The sequence below is a fragment of the Lipophrys pholis genome (genome assembly GCF_963383615.2).
Source record: "Lipophrys pholis genome assembly, chromosome: 8".
NCBI classification, from domain to species: domain Eukaryota; kingdom Metazoa; phylum Chordata; class Actinopteri; order Blenniiformes; family Blenniidae; genus Lipophrys; species Lipophrys pholis.
In genome coordinates this window covers 27,648,138-27,668,500 of record NC_137630.1, presented here as the reverse complement: position 1 = coordinate 27,668,500, position 20,363 = coordinate 27,648,138, and the positions used below count along the sequence as shown (strand labels likewise).

The 20,363-nt window shown below is 41.8% G+C and overlaps 2 protein-coding genes across 6 annotated transcripts; both read left to right on the top strand.

Annotated features, from left to right (window-relative positions):
* Positions 1-553: 553 nt before the first annotated feature.
* LOC308112851 (sodium-coupled neutral amino acid transporter 3-like) lies at positions 554-13,570 on the top strand. 4 transcript variants are annotated; one of them, XM_080468623.1, is made up of 17 exons: positions 554-692; positions 888-990; positions 5,294-5,412; positions 5,518-5,602; positions 5,716-5,831; positions 7,508-7,581; positions 7,778-7,870; positions 8,737-8,818; positions 8,942-9,024; positions 9,216-9,274; positions 9,361-9,495; positions 9,996-10,075; positions 10,188-10,288; positions 10,471-10,595; positions 12,816-12,960; positions 13,045-13,148; positions 13,239-13,570. In XM_080468623.1, the coding sequence occupies exons 3-17, from the start codon at positions 5,372-5,374 to the stop codon at positions 13,341-13,343; spliced, it is 1,428 nt and encodes a 475-aa protein (XP_080324749.1). In that variant the 5' UTR covers positions 554-692; positions 888-990; positions 5,294-5,371; the 3' UTR covers positions 13,344-13,570. The 4 variants fall into 4 exon arrangements, with proteins under 4 accessions (XP_080324749.1, XP_080324750.1, XP_080324748.1 ...); XM_080468625.1 differs by lacking the exons at positions 554-692; positions 888-990 and adding exons at positions 2,460-2,613; positions 2,925-2,999; XM_080468624.1 differs by lacking the exon at positions 554-692 and having other exon boundaries at positions 762-990.
* A 1,131-nt stretch (positions 13,571-14,701) lies between these two features.
* Positions 14,702-20,266, top strand: wasb (WASP actin nucleation promoting factor b). Of its 2 annotated transcripts, none has more exons than XM_080468620.1 (11): positions 14,702-14,970; positions 16,459-16,599; positions 16,730-16,816; positions 16,984-17,080; positions 17,467-17,496; positions 17,585-17,620; positions 17,715-17,901; positions 18,000-18,178; positions 18,296-18,837; positions 18,929-19,037; positions 19,137-20,266. In XM_080468620.1, exons 1-11 carry the CDS (start codon positions 14,869-14,871, stop codon positions 19,193-19,195), a joined length of 1,569 nt encoding a protein of 522 aa, XP_080324746.1. In that variant the 5' UTR covers positions 14,702-14,868; the 3' UTR covers positions 19,196-20,266. The 2 variants fall into 2 exon arrangements, with proteins under 2 accessions (XP_080324746.1, XP_080324747.1); XM_080468621.1 differs by having other exon boundaries at positions 14,858-14,963; positions 19,137-20,260.
* The last annotated feature ends 97 nt before the right edge of the window (positions 20,267-20,363 follow it).

Sequence of the window (20,363 nt, the reverse complement as noted above, 5' to 3'; positions counted from 1 at the left end):
GAAACTCATTTGTGCACAATAAAGTGACTTTTTGTAAACAAGAGACTACATCTGCGGACATTGTGGTATCCAGGAATACAGTAAGTAAATGTAGTTATAGCTTCACATACAGGACTCTGGGTCTTTTGTATGTTAAAAATATTCATAACACTATGTAATTCCAATTCAATTACCTTTACAATAGACACCCGATTGATGGACTCTAGCCCTCTTCGTCCAAAGATGAGATGAAATACAGTTCTGAATTAAAATGCACTAAATTGACAGATGCGTTACATTATTATTAACCTGTGAATCGTGAAAGCCGTTGCATTTATCATTTTATAAAAATCCCAGAATAGTTCTGTTTGTTATTAGTATATATAGCTTCCTAAAAAGTGTCTAAAACTGGCCTTTCTGATGTTAGTGAAGAAGATGTCGGTTATTTGTAAAACAAACCAATTATCTGTTTAGCATTTTGTACATCTTTCATGTCACATAAGGCCTCCCCACGAGGTGGCGATATAAGCGACAACACAGATTTAGACAGGGGAAGACAGAAAAAAATAACTTTACGGACACGCATGTGGATTTCATGAAGACGAGCAGCTGCATAAACTCAGCGAGACACATTTACTGTCAGACAGTCAGATAAAGTAATTTTTGGGTTCTTTAGTCTAAACTTGCTTTTTACATTACATCGGAAAAGTGAGGTCAGTATGACGAAATAGTTCCAGGGAATCAGAAAAAAAAAAATCGTTTACGAAGTTGTTAAGAAATGTACAGTTGAGTTGTGGTACATCATGAAATGCGAGAGCCCCACGCGTGGCCCGAGTTAAGGGAGTGACTTGGCTTCTGACATGGCAGGAAATTTCCCTCCTTCTCTCTTTTCTTCTCTCCTCCCACAGCTGCAGGGAACTCATTGACTCCCCTCAACAGCAGCTTTTGGACTTAAAAACCAGGGCGACAAGTTTTAAGACTAAAGACGTCCACGAGATTACCACCAAAGAGGTGAGTACCAGAAAAAGAAAGAACAAAAAAAAGCGCACATGACTGCGCTCCTCCTCTACTCCTTTTACGCACGGATGGCTCCACGGAGGAGGGAAGCCTCATTAAACTATTCGTAGAAAAAGCATGTATTTAAAAGACGAGAACAGACTTTTTTCCCCCCCTCAGTCTTTGTGTATGTTTTGACTTTTTTTTGCCTGGGTATGTAAATATATGGACTCACACGCTGGAGGACATGTTGGCAGTACGCACAGTCAGAGGTGGAATATTATGGGAGGAAATGAAATGAGAGACTATCCTGGCTGCACATGTTGGTATTACTGCTGGAACATGACGTGAAAATACTTATTGCATGGTTTTATCAAGAGGCCGAGTCTCTCCAGATGAATTCTCTCTCCAAGTATGTGATGTCATGTGATGGATTTTCCCCCTCCAGTGCCCTTGTTTAATTCCTTTGCACGTCACTGAGGTCGTTTTAGGTCATGGAGCCATCATTATCAGTTACTTTTTTTCAATTCAGCTTATCTGCTGTGACGTTAATGGCTTTGTTACACATCAGTTGTTTTTCATGAAGCCATATCACGCCTAAAGTAATGAAACGTCTTTAAAAGTAAAGCCAACCTTGTGCAGTGGCACTAGATAGGATCTTGAACAACAAAGAAAAAAAAACAAAAACGGAAAGACACATATTCCAGTAACAGATTTGTGTCATGGTGAGATAAAGAGAAATGTGGGTGTTGCTTGGGTGTATGTCAGTTAAGTTTGGACCTTATCAACAATCTGAACCGCCTTCTCTAAGAATCGGCTGGTCGTTTAGTTCTGATGATCCACTAACAGGGTTAACACATGTTGTTTTCAGGATACAACCCTGGACATCATCTATAGAAATATAGTTTTTCTTTTATTAGTGTCATATGAAGCAAAGGGATGGGGGGGGGGGTCTTCTGTCATTGGTCAAAATGTTCCAACTGTTGCAGGTTTCTTGTTATGTGTCCAACCTGTTTTGCATTCGGCTCTCACAATGTTTCCACCCCTAAGCACAATCACATGTGAGCAATCTTAAAAAGGCTCTTATCTCCTAAGCTAATTACCAACTCGATGACTTCCAGCAGGATGCAAACTGTTGGCGCTCAAGTTGTAACAAAGCCCACCTCAGATTACAACCACTCTACCCCTCCTTTCCGCTTCGGCAGCACTGACGTGGTTAGTTTTCTGGACTGAGCAGCAGAAGCCTTTTATTTTGATGGATTGGATGTTGGGCTGAGCTGCACCCTAAAACCATAAACTACCTCCGGAAAAACTCATGACCGTTCAAATCATTTCAGTAGTGACACCCGAGGAGAGGACCCTTCCAGTTTGCCTCTGATACTACCTGTGAACTGGTTTAACGCAAAGGGTTAAGCAATGGGTGGTACCGATTCCCGCTTGCTCTCCCTCCCAGCCTGTAATCCCTCTCACTCTCTCCTCTCTTCACTACCAAGGAGCTTTGGGACTAGACTCCCAAGACCAGCTATATATACATACACAGACACACACTGGAGGAATCGGAACATTGAATGTCCTTGCACAAGGATTTATTTTGCCAATACTCTGAAGGAAAACTGTACTTTTATCTGGCTCATCGGGGTAAGTTGCCGAGGAAGTCTGTGGGATGACTTATTGCTTTAGATGTTAAGCAAGAGAAGGCCTAACTGTCAATTGTGCGCTGCTCTTGCATCAGACAAAAACCATGTGGTGCTCACTGCCGGACAGTAAGACAACGTGACACCTACTGTACTTCAGTAAAAATATACACAGAGTTGTACCGTCTAAATGTTTTTTTGTTGTTACAACACATTGGGAAAGACAATGAGGGGCAGCTGGGTTGAAGAAATGGATGGAAACGCCTTCAGAGTCTTTTTCCTGACTGCGTTTTATTACCTTTTTTTTCCCCCCAGAGTTTTCCACTGTGTGAGAGCTGAACTCGTGGCCAATGAAACTGCTAAATGTTAAGCAACATCCTTGTAAACCAGGTTTGTCTAGTTTTGAAGCAAAAAAAAAATTAAAAAAATGTGTCCGGTTTTTAAAATGCCGGTAGAGGTAATCACTCTATCTAAAGCACGTTTTGGTGAATGTTAAATTTGAAGCTTGTCTTTGCCATTCACTCTGTGCTTTGTTGGTTGTATGTGTTGGCTCTGAGCCATGGGAAAGTCACCGGGTATGAAGCTAAAGAAAGTTACTCCTACCAAACTTGACCCGAGGCCAGCGCACAGGGAAAAGGCGACTCCGTATTTAGACGAAATCGCACCATTTACACAGGCACCCTTTGTTTATTAGCCGTTACCCACTGCTGTCAGGAGCCAAGTTGTATGGATTATTCTCCCTCGACAGGCTCGTGTCGGTGCAAAGCGTAGGAATGTCAAAAATTCCAGTTTTGTGTGAAACACTCAAGGAATGACAAAATGTAGCGCGAGCGTGTCCTTTGGGGTCAGATGTGAAAATCCGAGGGCAGTTTGACCCACAGACACGGGGACGAATCTCATGACCCCGTTACAGGAGCGCGGCACCCACGCTTGTTCCCAGAGCGTGTCCACGCCAGCTTTGTGTGGCCAGCAACAGATTAGAGCAACATAAGTCCTCTGACAACATTTGTTATTCAAAGCCTTTCGTGTCCCACAAGCCTTAAATAGATTGACGAGCAAAACAAAAGGTGCATTTCTGTTTTTTCAGGGATTTTAAATTGAAGGAAAATAAAAGCCTGTTAACACTTTAACATAGTATTCAACTGTTTGTTAACGCTAATATTCGGTTGATATTTTTGCTTAAACGTTTGAGAAATTCACTTGTTTAAAGGGTGAAGTTCACAGAATTTTATTTTATTTCAAAGAGTGTGTGATCAGTTTAAAGATTTTTATCTGGTTCGAAAAGTAACTTATAAAAAGTCAAGGTTTAGTTTCAGTGTTTTTGATGTTAACATTGCCAAGTCGAGTTTTAAAAGTCTGGATCTTGCTTAAAGGCGCCTAATTATACAGCTTTTCACCATTTTCACATTGGGTCTCGTTGGCCCAAAAACCTTGTATTAAAAGTTTATCGCCCAAATCCAGTTTTTCCTTGATTTTCCTCCATTTGAATATTAGATCATAGGAGCTGCATTTAGAATCTGCTGTGTCTGTGTGAGCTGGACTGGCTCTGCCCACACATGCCCATATTTGGAAGAGGAGGAAGTACTTCCTCTCGTGGTGCCATGTGCCAGAGCAGAGCTGCCTCATTGGGAGAGGGTCAAAGGGAGGGCCTGCCTTGATTGGGATTGGATAAACCCCCGATGACACTATATAGGGTTTGATTTCTGATTGGCTCATTGGAGCAACACACTTTTTAAAATTTAAACAAGCCAGGGAGAGATATGACAGATTTTCATCACTTCTGGGCATCATTCCCAAGTATGGGGACGATTATTAATGGAAAACCATTAGAAGCCATTAGAAAAGGAATTTTGCACTATATGACCCCTTTAAAAAATCTACATCTGTTGTCTGGAGTTCCAGTCAAGGTAGGAATAATACCCACTGTTGTTACACACTTGATTGAGTGTTTAACAACATGAGTAGAAAGTTTGTTTACAGGAGTCTCTGTGTTGTTCGAAGAGGGCAAAAGTCCAGATCAGGTCTAAAAAATAAGACTACAAGTGACATTTAAAGTCTACTAGTTTAGATTTAAAAGTTTTAGTATGAAGAATCACATTATATTTTAGAGTCTAGATCGATTTGAAAAAGTTCTTATCAGGTTAAAGAAGTCACTTCTAAAATGAAATGATTTAAGAATTTTAAAGGCTTAAACCATTTTTGCACCACCCGAGAAAGAAGTACTTTTATTTTTTGCTGGGAGTAACAGTTACAGTGCTGTGTCTCAGGACTTTATTAATAGTTCCACCCTTTTGAGGCAGAGAAACATTTTATGACTGTCATTTATTAGTCATGTTCGGAGCTCTGAGGCCTCCCCTCAAGTACAAACAGCACATTCGCCTTTAAGTGGCTGGGTTTGTTTGAACACCCTTCCCAAACTACCTGTAATAATTCTCTTTATTTACTGTTGTGCAAGACAGCATCAACAGCTCGCTCTCCCACAGCTCCTTGAAGAGATCTTATCTAAACTTTGACGAGTAAAGACAGAACTCAGGAAATGTGACGCATACAGAAGCAATGTACAGGATATAATGACACACGATGAGATCCCGCTACTACTACGTGTTTTTATTTAACTAGAAGGAAAGATTTGTTTTTTTTCCAAATCTTTTCATTAATTAAATTCTCTCTTTCTTTTCTTCCAGCCCTTCAAAAAGTTTAAAGGGGATTTTTTTTAGAGTTTCAAAAAAAAAAAAAAGGACATTAAATCGTAACAAATCAAAATGGAGCTGCAGAAGATGAATGGACACAGCAGAGATGATGGGTAAGGAATAGAAAAACTAAATCCGTGCAATATTTCAAGACATTTATGTACTTGAAACTGTCAAGTTTCTTTTACTCTCTCATGATAACTGACTGAATGTTGTAGATTCGATGGGCTGGAGGCCATGGCGGAGCACGATGAGTTCCTCCCACATAAACCTGGTGTAAAGAAAGAAACCCACTTTACAGACGTGAGTACGATTCCTGCTGTGGACTGAAATACTAAATTCTCTTGATGTGACATTTAATGTAGAATATAAACTGAACTGTCTCTGTAACGTCCTCTGATGTCATCCTGCCACAGTTTGAGGGAAAGACTTCCTTCGGCATGTCCGTCTTTAACCTCAGTAACGCCATAATGGGCAGCGGAATTCTGGGATTGGCATTCGCGATGTCCAACACAGGAATCATCCTTTTTTTGTAAGTATGAAGGTCAAACGTCTCAATTTGTTCCTATTCTCAGTTTATGTGTGAGTCGCGTCATTGTTGATGGGTCTTCTGAGCACTGAATGAGAATAACTGAGTTTGGAAAAGCGCCACAGGGGATTTTTCTTGAACATCAAGCAAAAACAGAAACCAATGGGAGAAGTCTGTGTGAGCATTCTCTTATCAATACACAATTTTTCAATATGGATGGTTGGGATTTTCAACCACTATTTACATCCTTATTAAACAAACTAACAAGGAATACTGCTTGTTCCTTATAGTTTTATAGCTTTAAAAACATTTTTGTTATATTAGAAAATGTAAGGAAAAGCCCTTCTGTTTATGTGTCTTTCAAATGGTGCCACATTTGTAAGGAACATGCATTTGTGGGATGAGCAGCAGAGCTGAATATGTTTGTTGTGCCTATGAAAAATGGGCTAATTCTCATCTGCAAATTCCAAACAGCTTTTTTTTTTTTTGGTTAATTGTATTATTGAAGTATGAAGAAACAATTTCAAAGAGAAAACAACAAAATATAACAGGGCTTACAACAGTATAAGATGTATTTTATAGAAGCATTGTTACAACAAATAAATAATCCAGCAAACACACGTTTCTTTACTATTTTGCGTGTAGTTTAGTTTGAAATTATACCGTCTCGTCAAGCGGCATCTTTTCTAATCCAGGCCAACCTGCCATGTAGCTGAATGTGTTTGTTGTCAGAGTTCAAGGTGCAAAACGAAGAGCAACATAATGACATCACGCTCTTGTCACTAGTTTTGAGTATTTGGATACTGTGCGCTCTCCTGGAGGCTGCAAAGTGAGACGAGAGCTTTGTGTCATGTGAGTGTTAAAATAGATGAATTGGAGACTAGTCCAAACTGAAGTACGCAATTTCTGTCCCAAATATATTTTTTACCAATGTCATTTTTACATACCTACATTCTGTATTTGTGTTTTTTTGTGTTTATTTTATATTTTTATTCAATATGTCCTTTAAATGTTTAAGCATTTTTTTGCACTTCATATTCTTTCTGTGATTAAAGTATATTCAAAAGGCTTTATTAGATATTCTTGGTAAGAATTATGGCTGAAATGTAACACTATAATTTGAGGCTTGAGTTTGTGTCAGTGGACACAACTTGGATGTGGTTAAGACGTGGTCCCTACAAGGCCACGAAATACACGACTGTGTATCATCTGACTCCCTGTGGATATTTGCGTATGAACAGGTATTTGTCACACGGCGTTTCCTTGTGTACGAGCTCTACGTGTGAAGCACACAGTCGCGCGCACACTCACAGCCGCTACTGTACGGACCGTGCTCCGTCAGGGAATGTACGCTAGAGCTCACACGCACGCGCAGCTCCTCTAAATCAGATCTGAGTGGTTAAATATAGACGCGAGTGATCAGATCCAAGACACGCCTGCTTGGATCAGTTTTGTGCTATGTGGCGGGAGGAGTCGAGGTGGAGAGAGTCTCTCCAAGCCAAACTGTCCTGCGTGGGTTGGGGTGGGGTAAACCCCCCCCAAAAAAAAACAATAACCATAATCACAAGGCATTGCTAAAATTACAGGACGGCTCTCTGAAGCAGTTTCCTTAAAAAGTTTTTTTTTTTTTTTTTTAAAGAATGAATAACATCTTTTTGACCTCTGTCCTGTTCTTTCAGAATCTTGTTGGTGTTCATTGCTATTCTTTCGGCGTATTCGATTCATCTCCTGCTGAAAAGCGCTGGAGTTGTGGGTGAGACACGGCTTGAATATTTACTTTGAACTTCCTGTCAGTTGTACGTTTGCAGCTCAGCACACTGTGTGTGTGTGTGTGTGTGTGTGTGTGTGTGTGTGTGTGTGTGTGTGTGTGTGTGTGTGTGTGTGTGTGTGTGTGTGTGTGTGTGTGTGTGTGTGTGTGTGTGTGTGTGTGTGTGTGTGTGTGTTTTCAGGCATTCGGGCATATGAGCAGCTGGGGAATCGAGCTTTTGGCCCACCGGGAAAACTACTGGCTGGCTCCATCATAACGGTGCACAACATCGGAGGTACGACGCTGTCGCTCGCTCACTTTGGGTTTTTAGTCTGATAGCTGTTAAAGCTCACATATTTATCATGTATTTGTGTTAATTTTCCATTAAGCAATAGGTTATAGGCCACATCGTGCCCCAGTGCGGGTTGGGTTTCTAGGCCTTTCGGTGTGGAGCTTGCATGTTCTCCCTGTGTGTGTGTGTGTGTGTGTGTGTGTGTGTGTGTGTGTGTGTGTGTGTGTGTGTGTGTGTGTGTGTGTGTGTGTGTGTGTGTGTGTGTGTGTGTGTGTGTGTGTGTGTGTGTGTGTGTGTGTGTGTGTGTGTGTGTGTGTGTGTGTGTGTGTGTGTGTGTGAGAGAGTTTTCTCTGGATACTCAAGATTCCCTCAGATGCTTTTGAGTTTAACTTGTGAGTCTTAAGTTGTTGTGGGCATGAATGTGTATGTGACTGTCTCTCTCGGAGTTTGTCCTGTGTTGGACCCGGCTGGATAAAGCAGTATATTATATGGATAGATGTAAGGATGGACAACAGATTTTTTTATTTTTTTATTTGAATAATTATTAATGGTTTTGTGTTGACATTACTTTTTTGGAATAAGATTTGTTGTGAAACCTCGAGTAAATCAGGTGAGAATAACTGTCACAGCTCAACAGCAAAATAGTGAAATACATCACAGATTCTGATAATTAACCCAGAACTGCTAGTTATTGTAGGACAAGCCATGTTTGGTGTGAGCACTAGCTGGTGACTGAGAAGTAAATAATACTGAGTAGGAAGGCGAGCACAGTGTTAATCTTCCCCAACCCCCCCCCCCATCTAATCTGTCTGGATCGAATATGAACGCGTCAAACAAATCAAGATAACTCTATTTTCTCTTCTCTTTAGCCATGTCCAGCTATCTCTTCATCGTAAAGTCCGAGCTCCCGCTAGTTATCCAAGCTTTCCTCGGTAGACATGAAAACACAGGGTGAGTTTGGCAGACGTCCATCAGTCCATCAGTATAGACCAACGCGTAGAAGTTTCTGTCCTTTTTTCTGTCTGTTCAGTAGTATAATGATTTCTCTCATCTGTCTGTCCGGTTGTCCCATAGAGAGTGGTTCTTGAATGGAAACTACTTGATCATCATTGTTAGTGCTTTCGTCATCCTCCCTCTAGCACTCATGAAACAACTTGGTACGTTTCTTCATTCTGTTGTCACATTATTTTCTTCTGCTTATTGTTCCTCGTACTCCGGCGTGTCACGCCACGCCTCCTCTACCCATTTTCCTTGTGTTTGTCCACCTGTCAGCGATGCCACTTTCACACCCTGTTTGCCGCCGGCACGCATGAATAATTGCCCTACAATATTGTTTATTTTGATCCAGGCTACCTTGGTTATACAAGCGGCTTTTCCCTCTCCTGCATGGTTTTCTTCCTCATTTCGGTGAGTGGGTGTAAATACATCTAGTAAAAAACGTCTGCTTCTTCTTTAAAATATTTGTCCTTCATCTCATGGGTGTGTCTTCACAGGTTATTTACAAAAAATTCAACATCGAATGCCCATTGGACAGTGAGCATCATAATTCAACTGATATAGCACACCACTACATAACCAATGCGACAGATGATTTCTGCGAGGCAAAGCTATTCACTATCAACTCACAGGTGAGAGAAAAAAACTAGTTTAACATCTGCTCACGTGGATCGATGAATCGATGTTTGTGTTTTGAAAGTTTTTACAGTTAATGAATACACCTTAAAATTTTAGTGCACTTTATTCTAATGTGCCTTTAAAAATCTGCATTTTATCTTTTCAATTTTGTCTGTTGAACTCTCACTTTAACTATTGTATTCTGGTAATTGTGTCAAATCAGTTTTATATGTTTTAAATCTAATGATGTGATGTGTGTTATGGACCTCTTGGCCAGGTCACCATTGTGAAAGAGATCTTGATCTCAATGGGTTTTATTTTACTGGCGAAATAAAGGTTAATATAATAAATGTACTCACTATACTGGACAGTCCTGTGTCCCATATCGTGGTTCGCGCGGCAAATTTATTGCCGCCTGTTATCCACTCCATCGTGTTGACTAAACAGCACCAGGGTGTGTTACGCCAGTACTAGTATTCAACCTCATTCATGTTTGTTGTGTTTTGGCTTTCAGACTGCTTACACCATCCCAATTCTGGCTTTTGCGTTTGTCTGCCACCCAGAGGTGCTACCAATCTACACCGAGCTACGAGAGTAAGCCGGAGAGTTGTTAAACATTTCGAACGAACCCCACGAACGCTGATAAAAATGTACAAATTACACTCTTTTTTTTCTTTTCTTTTCCTCCTGTCCGACTTTACCGTAGCCCCACCAAGAAACGCATGCAGACGGTTGCCAACATCTCCATCATGGCCATGTTCGTCATGTACCTGCTGACGGCTCTCTTTGGTTACCTCACCTTTTACGGTGAGATCAGCGTCGCTCCTCTGAGCACCGGGCGACTTTGTTCTGATGTTGTGAAATGTTGCGAGGACTCAAATGAATGAGCCACTAAACTCGGATGCATTTTGCAGTTTTGTGATCGGGGGGATTACGCCACGTGAGAGATATGTGACGGTGGGTGGGGCCGTATGCTTGTCCTCGGGTAGGTGCGGTGGAGTCGGAGCTGTTACACACCTACAGTCGCGTGGACCCGCTGGACGTCCTGGTGCTCGGTGTGCGCCTGGCGGTGCTGGTGGCGGTCACTCTGACGGTGCCCGTGGTCCTCTTCCCGGTAAAGACGTGTGTCATTTGAGCCGATGAAAATGTACTTAAAAAATAAACACAATAATGGTTAGATCCCCCGTAACTCATCAGATTTCACAGTATTTCTTTATAATATGTATAAAATCACTAGAGATATGACATCAAGCATTAAAAACATGAAGATAAAGCAAATCAAGAATGTGTAAATGAGAGAAAGTTCTATGTTGAAAAGTAGTTATGCCTCTTTGTCCCAGTCTATACCTTCAGTATTAAACTTCTGGGGTCTGGGGGAGTGTCTAGAAAGGCCCCTGCTACTATTTGACAGAGAATTAAAAGGCAACTAGTTTAATCTTCTGTTCATTTTTAAAGAAATCTTTGCCCAGTGAGTGATGACAGAGTTTACTCTACATTTGTATTGGTACAATTTCCCCTTTTTGATGATGATAAGACAGGTCACACGCGCATACTGCTGAGGGTGAAGCGATTTCCTAAAGGTTAGAGCAGAGAGCTCGAAACTGGAAGTTTTGTAGTTGGAATCCCAGAGTCCCTGAGCAATTCCCACCAGGAAGGGAGAATCAAACATGTGGATCAGGATCACAGTCTCAGCTGTTGTGACTCTGGAAGGGAGCAGCGGAAGAGAAACAGAAGCAAAAGCATAAAGAAAATAAAACAAACCGTAGGAAGGTATCACATTTCACAATGTGTCACAGAACACAACATGGTCATCATGTTACGACAATGTGAAAAAATATATCCTGCCTTTAGTTAAAAAGTTTCTCATTATTCTGAAAATGTGATTACAAGTTGATACTTGGGAACATTAGCTTTTATTAGAGTGGCGCAAAGGGTGTCTCCCTGAACTTGTTGTGATCTGCTGTCAAACCTGAGTTATGTTTTGTCAACAGTTTAAAAAAAAAAAAAAAAACTTAATACCTGTTTTTTTTTGCAAGACGTAATCATCAAAGTTGCCGTCTGTAGTGCAGGGTGTACGGACAGAACCCAGCGAGTTAGATAAGCCTCGTCATGCGTGTCTGTCTTGTGTAAAGTGTCCTCGTGTGTATTGAAAGCAGCTGTGCACCAGCGAGTACTGATGTTGGGAGTCTAACTCACACCAAGTGGTTCAGCAAAGAACTGGCCGACCTGAGGACATTAGCAGCGTGGAGGAAGTCGAGAGGAGTGAAGCAGTTAAAATGTAAAGTGGTTCAAATGCCTCCTGCACTTTGAAAACCCCTGATCCGCACAACTAATAGCGGCAGGTGTCTCTTGAGAATTACTGTAGAAACTTCTAAATCTGCCAGGTCGAGTGAAACCAACTTGTTCTGTTTAAGAGTTTAAGATTTAGAAAAAAAAATCTAAAAGACTAACCAGAGTTAGATTAGTTAGATTTTCAAGAATACATAATGTATTCTGCTCTGGCTCCTCTTTCCTCTCAAAAGTCAAAAATAGTAAGCCTCGCCCTTTGAGGAGGAGAGTTTCGACTCGCAGTATAAAAAAAAAGCACCCGCAGAGATTTATTTAAACAAAATAAGAATATTCTCTGTGGTTGGCTTCATTACAAAACATAATAAAACAACAACAACCATTGGCTTGATTTGCTCAAATCCTACTATATGTGCATGTGTGCGGTAGAAAAACTGCCTCACCCCTTCCTCCTTCTACAACAAATGAAAACCCTCACAGCTGAACTTTATCCTGATTATAGAGGGTCTGACCAGGACGAGGGGAGAGCCAATTAACAATCATTACTAATTCAACAACAAGAAACTTAACATTTGTACCAATTTCATAAAGAAAATGTATAATCTCAACTGGCTCCAACGCACACGTAGTGATGTGATGTTGATGATTTCACTTCTTCTGTCAGTCAGTTGGATGTAGATTTAGATGATAATGTCAATATCTATCAACCGGCTAATCTGCTGTAAAGGTGTTGCCAGAGTTGAATTTGCACCAAAGCTGAAGCTTCTTTTAAAAGTCTCTGAAAGCTACAAATATGTTGAACCAGTGTCTCCCTTCGCTTCACAACATAATAACACAGGTATTTTGCCTTTGGCAACTAACTGCTTAAATGTTACCTAACACTTTCTGACGCAGTTCCAAAATAGTTCGGTGTTTCCCACCGCGCTGCTTTAACGAGATCAACCTTTTGGGTGTGTGAATTCCTGAATCCCTATTATCGTATTCAGGGAGAAAACTGTGACATTCTTAACCTTTCCTGTCTTTTTTGGCGCTTTTTTTCCGTGCGCAGATCCGCCGGGCCTTGCTTCAGATCTTGTTCCCCGAAAAGCCTTTCCACTGGGCCAGACACATCGCCATCGCATTTTGCCTCATCTTCATCGTCAACCTGCTCGTTATATTTGTGCCCTCCATACGCGACATCTTTGGCCTCATCGGTATGTTTAGCAGAGAAAGAACTGTCTGCGGCGTGAACAGCACCAGCGCTTTAAACTTCTCTTCTCTGCCCCGTCAATCTGCAGGAGCCACGTCTGCTCCCTGCCTCATCTTCATCCTGCCCTCAATCTTCTACATCCGGATTGTTCCTGAAGAACAGGAGCCTTTTAGGTCAAGACCCAAGATCCAGGTACAACCTTCTAGAAAGTCATGTCAATGTTCTTGTATTATTTTCATTGTACCGTCCAAACCGAGTCTTCTTTTCCTCTCGCACCTGCAGGCTGCATGTTTTGCTGCACTTGGATTCATCTTCATGATCATGAGTTTGTCGTTCATCATTATTGACTGGGTGACTGGAGAGAGTCGAAGTGGAGGAGGCCACTAGCCCCTGCGAACGAGCGGAAGTATTCAAACGCAAAGAATGTCAACCAAAACTCTCCCTCCCCGTAAATTAGTACTCGATCTAAAGAGTTCTCACCCGGCGTCAAACAGGAAGATTTGGCCGCACAAGACAATGAATATGTGAAGAAGCTTCGGCTTTGTTTCCCCCCCCTCAAAAAAAAAAAAGAAAAGAAAATCTATGTGGCTTTGACATGTGACGGGGCAGAGAAAGTGGAGAGAGAGAGAGAGAAACACAAGTCATGCTTTCTGACTGAATGAAACCTGCCACAGCTCAAAAGAGAGGCTCTCGTTTGGGGTCGTGTGTCGACTGGCAGCAAAAAGATGAATGGGAACAATGTGACCAAAATGGAAATCCCATTTTAGTGAGGCGTTTGTATGTGTGCGGTTCCCTGGAATAGCACAGTCACCGCCGACAGCCTATTCCCCCCTCCTACCACCTCGGATTTCACACGACACGCACCTCGAGAGTGTCGCACAGCAATTGTTTCCTTTTGCAAGGAGAATCTGGAGAATTCACTTTGCTTATTAAGATGTTGTGGCTTGAGCGCCCGTTTTTCTTTTTTTAAGATTTACCTCAAACTTCACCCAAACAGGTACTAATGACAAGTGAAGTTTATTCTGCAGTTCCACACCAATTCAATCAAAGTTCAGTCCTCTGTGACTTTTTAATGGACTTGAATTTATTCGATTAATGTGATTTTTGTCTGCTGACGTGTAACACGAGCGTCGTAATCCCCTTTCACACTGAGCCCGAGGGGCTCAGTGATCCAACAAGTATGCTGCCATTAGCTTTTGCTGATGTTCATGAAGGTCAAACAGTTCCTGACAGTCACGTGAATCAACACACACTCTTTTTTGTATGTGAGTGAATATGCAGACTTTCAAACCAAAGAATTTTCTATTGTCGCATTAACTGAAAGAAATGTAACGCTCCTTTTTTTTTTTTTTTATGTTCCACAAAGGCCATTAAAAAGAGTTTAGCAATAAAACATACAGTGTTAGAAAATGCTGCGTATGTTCCCACAGAACAAGAAACTACTCAGTATGTTAATATGGTGACCTCTTAATTTTAAGTTAAAATGATTTTTTTTTGTTTGTTTGTTTATTCTCTAAAAAGATCTGTTAACTTTGTCATTCAACCTGTAAATTTTTAAATTAATTTAAATGTTGTTACCTGTCAATAAAAGTGTAATTTGTACATGAGTCTGTGTTGCTGTTTAATTCGCAGAAAAGGGTGTAGGCGGGAAAATAACAGCACGCTGCGTCCAACTGAAAATGGAAGTGCCACACTCGTGTGCGCTGGGTGAAAAGAAGAAAAGCTCGGCTGAGAGCAGTGTGGTTGTCCATTTCCTGTCAGAGTTGACGCGAGCGCAGAACAGAACAGAGAAGAGAAACTTCCTTGACTGCAGAGTAGACTGTGTGGACGACCCAGGGTGCAGGGAGGACGCTCCTTCAAAGGCCGTAGGCACAGAAATTCAAGATAAAACCCAGAGACTGAAGAGGGGACCATGAGCCGCGGGTCGAAAAGCAAATCGGAGAACGCCCAAAGCTCTTTGCTGAGCCTGCAGGAGAATGAGAAGCTGGAGGAGCTGCTGGGCAGAAGGTGTGCTGTAAGTTCAGACCAGACCTGCCAGGAGATTGTTGTTTCTTTTAAATTTCAAATTTTTTTTTTTATTGTGGGGATGATATTCTGCTTCATCTGTCCGAATATATCACTTCTGATTAAAGTTTTTGCTGCGAATGAGAAGAAGAATACGTGTCTAAAATCTAAGCGCTTAATGCATAAAGGTGTAAATTTAAGTTTCGGTATTAGAGACTTCTCTTTCGTGCTTTCCGTGGTTAAATCACCACATCCTGACTTTTAAAGAACACACTGACTGTTAAATAATAAGCTGGTGTATTTAAAGATGGAACTTTTGCTATGGTGTCATCCACTGCTGTCCTTTTTTATAAATCACCTAATGTTTTTATTTACATTTTGCCTTTAGTATTTCAGAATCCATATTCAATTCGGCTTAATTTGTTTTTAAGTAGCTTGATTGTATGATTTGTGTGTGTGTGTGTAACTGTGTGTGTGTGTGTGTGTGTGTGTGGGTGTGCAGTTTAAATCTATTTGCTGACATTAGGTCACCAGAAAAAAAGAGGTAGCTGCACCAGGAAATGGTGGCTGAACCAATTCTTCCTCTGCTGTCAAAATTAGACCGTGGAGACGAGTTTGACAGTAAAAGCAGAAACATTTTGTTCCTGATGTGAACATGCAGCCTGCAGTGTTCTCAGACTGACTCAAGGAAGAAAGCAGAAAACACACAAACTGCATACTTTATATGAGTTGTTAAAAACGTTGTTTACTGCAGCCTGTACAGGCAGTTGAAGACAGTCGTCGTCCCTGAAAACGCTGTTGAGGCCACAAGTGGCAACGGTTACACCCGCTCTCGCAGGAGTGTGTGGGCGTGCAATATCCGAGTTTAGTGATGGATGACTTGACTTTCAACTATGTGATGTAGCATCGACTGGACTTAATGAGTGAATCAGTCATTAAACAGACCAACTGACAGGTCAAGTCACGTGTCTCGACGACGACACAACTTTGTGCACATTAGCTATGTTTTTATTTGTAATGCATAAGAAAGGAACTCCTCTGCCATTAGAAGCAAGAAGATGGAACTTCACTAACTGCGGTCGATTTGTAATTGTTAGTGAGGGGTGTGTGTGCGTCTTCCTTGAGGCCTTCCTTTAGCAAATCACCACAACTGCGCAACTTTTCATGTAAACTGTGATGTCCACTTTTAAAACTAATCTTAAGACCCATTTTTATTCCTTGGCTTTGAACCATGTTGTTTGAGACTCTGTGCCTGGTTTTATTGCTGTAAAGCTTATAGTTTGTTTTACTGTATTTCACTGTTTTTACTCTTCTATTGTCATTTTATTTTGTCTATTATGTGAAGCACTTTGTGCTCTATAAATAAAGGTGACTGGACTTGACTTGACTTAAAAAAAGAAGAAGAAGAAGAAGAAGAAGAAGAAGAAGAAGGAGAAGCTCTCGGTTGCTTATCTGTGCTGAACAGTTGCCATTGTCTGTATTGTCCTTGTGTTTATAGTCGGTGGCCACGGCGATAGCACAGCTGTTCATGGCTCTGCCTCACAGTCCGTCCACGTGGAGCCTGCAGCACACCGGGGTGGTCAGCTTCATCAAAGACAACCCTCAGCGCTCCTACTTCATACGCATGTTTGACTTGAAGGTAACCCCTCACTGTGAATAACTGTGAATGTGAAGGCGAACGGATCTCATTTCTGACAACGACTGACCTAATGATATTACACAAATATTCCTGGATGACTGGCGATGATGTTAATCATGTTTCCATGCAGGCTGGGAGACAGATTTGGGAGCAGGAGCTCTACAACCAAATCGTTTACTCATCACCGCTGTCGTACTTTCATACGTTTCCTGCAGATGTAAGCACAGCTTGATTTCACCTCTTCCTGCAGCCGTATGATGTGTTCTGGTGTGAAACTCTGCAGTCGTTTCTGATAAGGTCATCAGTGCAGGTCACAAACCTTCATCAGATCGTTTCAGAGACACAAGTATTTGATCCCATGTGCAACTTTTCACACAATATCAGGACTGTCAAGTTGGACTAAACTTCTCTGACCAGAGAGAAGCTGCGGCCTTCCAGAGCGCCATCCAGGAGAAAATCAACCAGAGAAACAACCGACAAGGTCAGAGAGGTCATCTTAGCAACTTTGATGTTAATTTTCATGTTTCCATGAACCTGAAGTGGCAATGGATTATTACGCTTGTATGAAAAGATTTACTTTTTTTTTTTTAAATCGACCTTACATGTCCTCTTCACCCATTTATCTTTTTTTTTGACTTTTGAATGAAAGCCCATGCGAGGTGTTTTTAGGTTTTCAAAATTCAAGATCAAACCTTGAACATTCAGTTTCAAATTTAGTTTGTTCAATCACATTTGATTTAGATTTTTTTTTCGAATTGATAAAAACCTTTTGGCCTGGATTTAACTCCAAATGTCTTGTTTTTAGAAGTACTCACTGTAAACTCTCTTCTTGTTCATGCAAAATGGCTTCTCTCTTCTACTTGACAGATAAGAAGCAGCGCCCCCTGCCGAGCAATGGTAAGATCACATCTTTGCTTTACACTGCGGTTGTGTTTCTGAAGCAATCCATTCATTAGAAATCAATATTTTTCCTCCTCTTTTGCAGAAAGACCTTCCCTCCCTCAAATACCACCGGAAAAGGGTGTGCAAAGATTACTACCACCAGTGATGTACTTGGCATTCAATAAATAGAAGAGACCTACAAGTTGTGTTTTTTTTTTTTTCTCCACAAACAGGATCTGGCAGTCCCGGCTCTCTTCATATGGCGACAGTGGACATCCAGAACCCAGATATACAACCCTCACGCTATCGCTCAATGCTTTCACCTGCTGCTCTCACTGGAAAAGGCAAAAAAGACAAGAAAAGCAAGAAAAAGGGCCCAAAACTCTCCAAGAAAGACATAGGAGCCCCCAGTGGTTTTAAGTAAGTCACTCAAAGTATTGAACTGATGCCACGGCATTAAAGTTTTAATCTATTTCTAATGTTTGATCCCTTCACTGGGTTTTTTGTTTTACCGTCAGGCATGTCACTCATGTGGGCTGGGACCCCAACAACCTGGACCCTGACCTGTGGAAGCTGCTGTCTCAGGCTGGTATCAGTGAAGCCGAGATGAGGGACGAACACACCTCACAGCTCATCTATAACGTCATCGAGCAGTCAGGAGGCATGGAGGCGGTCAAGAGGGAGGTGAACAGTGCAGGTTAGACTGAGATTGGGTCATTTACATCCAGAATAATGACGTCGCTGCTCATTAAATTGTAATATAATGATAGAAAAGCTTGGGCTGTAATGTGAGTCTTGTTCTATTGTGTTCTAGCTGCTGGACCTCCACCTCCTCCACCTGGCAGACAGGGGCCCCTGCCCCCTCTGCCGGGCTCCAGTCCCTCCGCTCCAACCCCTCCACCCCCACGGACTCGCTCTGGCCCTTTGCCTCCCGTCCCGGGCCAAACTCAGCGAGACGCCCCACCCCACCTGCCCTCTTCAAGTCGTGGGGGCGTCCCACCGCCTCCACCCCCGTCAAACCGGGCCGGCCCTCCGCCACCTCCGCTCATGTCACCGCTATCCTCAAAGTCCCACAACGTGACTCCTCCGCCGCCTCCATCCAACCACCGCTCCATGGGCCCGCCACCTCCCCCTGTACCATCCACACCCGGCAGAGGAGGTGGAGGTGGGGCAGGCCCTCCACCACCTCCTCCACCACCTCCCCAAACCTCTATTCCTTCAGACTTCCCTCGTCCTCCTCCAGTTTCCAGCGGCCCACCGCCTCCAGCTGCACCGGCATCCGTCGGAGGAGGAGGAGGAGGCAACAGCCGAGGAGCTCTGCTCGATCAGATACGTCACGGAAAGAAGCTCAGAAATGTAAAGAAACAAGCACGAGTCCTGAACCCTTTTGTTTTTTGTCACCGTGCTTCAAAACTCCTCTAAACATTGTTGTACTGCTGGCTTACAGGTAGAGAACTCTGATCCAACTCCACCTGCAGAACCGGAATCAGGTGAAGGCATCGTTGGCGCTCTCATGAAAGTCATGCAGAAAAGAAGTAAAGTCATCCATTCCTCAGGTGATTTAAAAAAACATCTTCAGAAACGTCTTCAAACATACGATGCACAATGTGAATGTGAGTAACAATCTGTCTTCGTATATTTGTTCTCTTTACCAGACGAAAGTGAAGATGATGGCGGAGATGAAGACGATGAAGACGATGAGTGGGATGACTGATGAAGTGGTTCTTGAGTAGTTGGAATGTTGCCAGCTTTCGAGTCTTGAAACGGTAGCGGGACGCACAGCATCAGAACGATGCCCGTGCCGTCTCACCTCAAAGAGAACATGAATGAAAAGATGGAAGTCAGGATCATTTCGCCACTTTCAATAGGAAATAGATTGTTTTTGTATCTGGTTAACCAAGTCGGCCAGAGTAATGAAGTGTGAATGTTTTTAGAAGGTTATGAGTACATAGAGTACGTCATGGGAAAACAAAATGCTGTTGTATCGAGTGACCTCAAATTAGTTTCTCAGAGCTTTTTAAAGTTCACGACGCTGCAGCAGGAAATTCAGGATTAAAGAGTTCAGGAATTTTTTTTTCTCTCCTCTGTCTGTTCTTTCAGAAACGTTCAGCTGTGACTTAAGTTTTAACTGTTTTTTTTCGCGTTAACATTTTCATCCTTTGATTTTTATTTTTACATGTAAACACCCCTATATGATATTTCCAAGAATAAAATCAGCTCAGGAGTGTAAAAAACAATTGGCCCATTTTACACATATTTAAATTTTTTTTGTTAAAAACAGGGGGGTGGGAGGGGCGGGGGTATCTCACTGTATTTTTATGAAGGTTAGCCTACAATATGTTTTGTTGACTTACTGGACACATCGGCTGTTTGTTTGTGATAAGTGTTAGATTTTTTTGGAGGATTTTACTTTTGACAATAAAATTAGAAGAAACATGTGAAAACCGAACGGTATTATACACACATTGCCATTTTCTGTTATATAGATATATATATATCACTGCATTTCCATGAGAAAAGGCAAAAAGACAATTTCAGGTTCAACAATCATTCAGTATAATTTGTTACTTGAAACACAGAAGCTTGAAGTTGCCTTGCAGAATGCATTAGGTGGGTTAAGTGTGTGTTAGAGGATGAACCAGTTGCAATAGGTTGGAAGAATTGTGATCGCTACAGATCAGGTCACTTACCCGAAAAAAAGCAAGCTGGAATATTGTATTTGTAAAAAAACTGTGAATGTAATTTGCTAAATAAAATAATTAGACATAAAATGGACTGAAATCGGAAAGAACTCTGCATTGCTAGAACTTGGTTTTTTTTGCGGATTTATAAAAATCTGCAAAGCCAGTAAGTGATAACACCCCCCCCCCCCAAAGACCATA

Bases quoted from the DNA above. Each gene is read 5' to 3' on its own strand.
- LOC308112851 (XM_080468623.1), top strand. From the start codon at position 5,372: ATGGAGCTGCAGAAGATGAATGGACACAGCAGAGATGATGG. The intron at 5,413-5,517 runs GTAAGGAATAGA...TGAATGTTGTAG, and splicing joins GGACACAGCAGAGATGATGG to ATTCGATGGGCTGGAGGCCA. The intron at 10,289-10,470 runs GTGAGATCAGCG...GTCCTCGGGTAG, and splicing joins TGGTTACCTCACCTTTTACG to GTGCGGTGGAGTCGGAGCTG.
- wasb (XM_080468620.1), top strand. From the start codon at position 14,869: ATGAGCCGCGGGTCGAAAAGCAAATCGGAGAACGCCCAAAGCTCTTTG. The intron at 17,081-17,466 runs GTCAGAGAGGTC...TCTACTTGACAG, and splicing joins CCAGAGAAACAACCGACAAG to ATAAGAAGCAGCGCCCCCTG. The intron at 17,902-17,999 runs GTAAGTCACTCA...TTTTACCGTCAG, and splicing joins GGAGCCCCCAGTGGTTTTAA to GCATGTCACTCATGTGGGCT.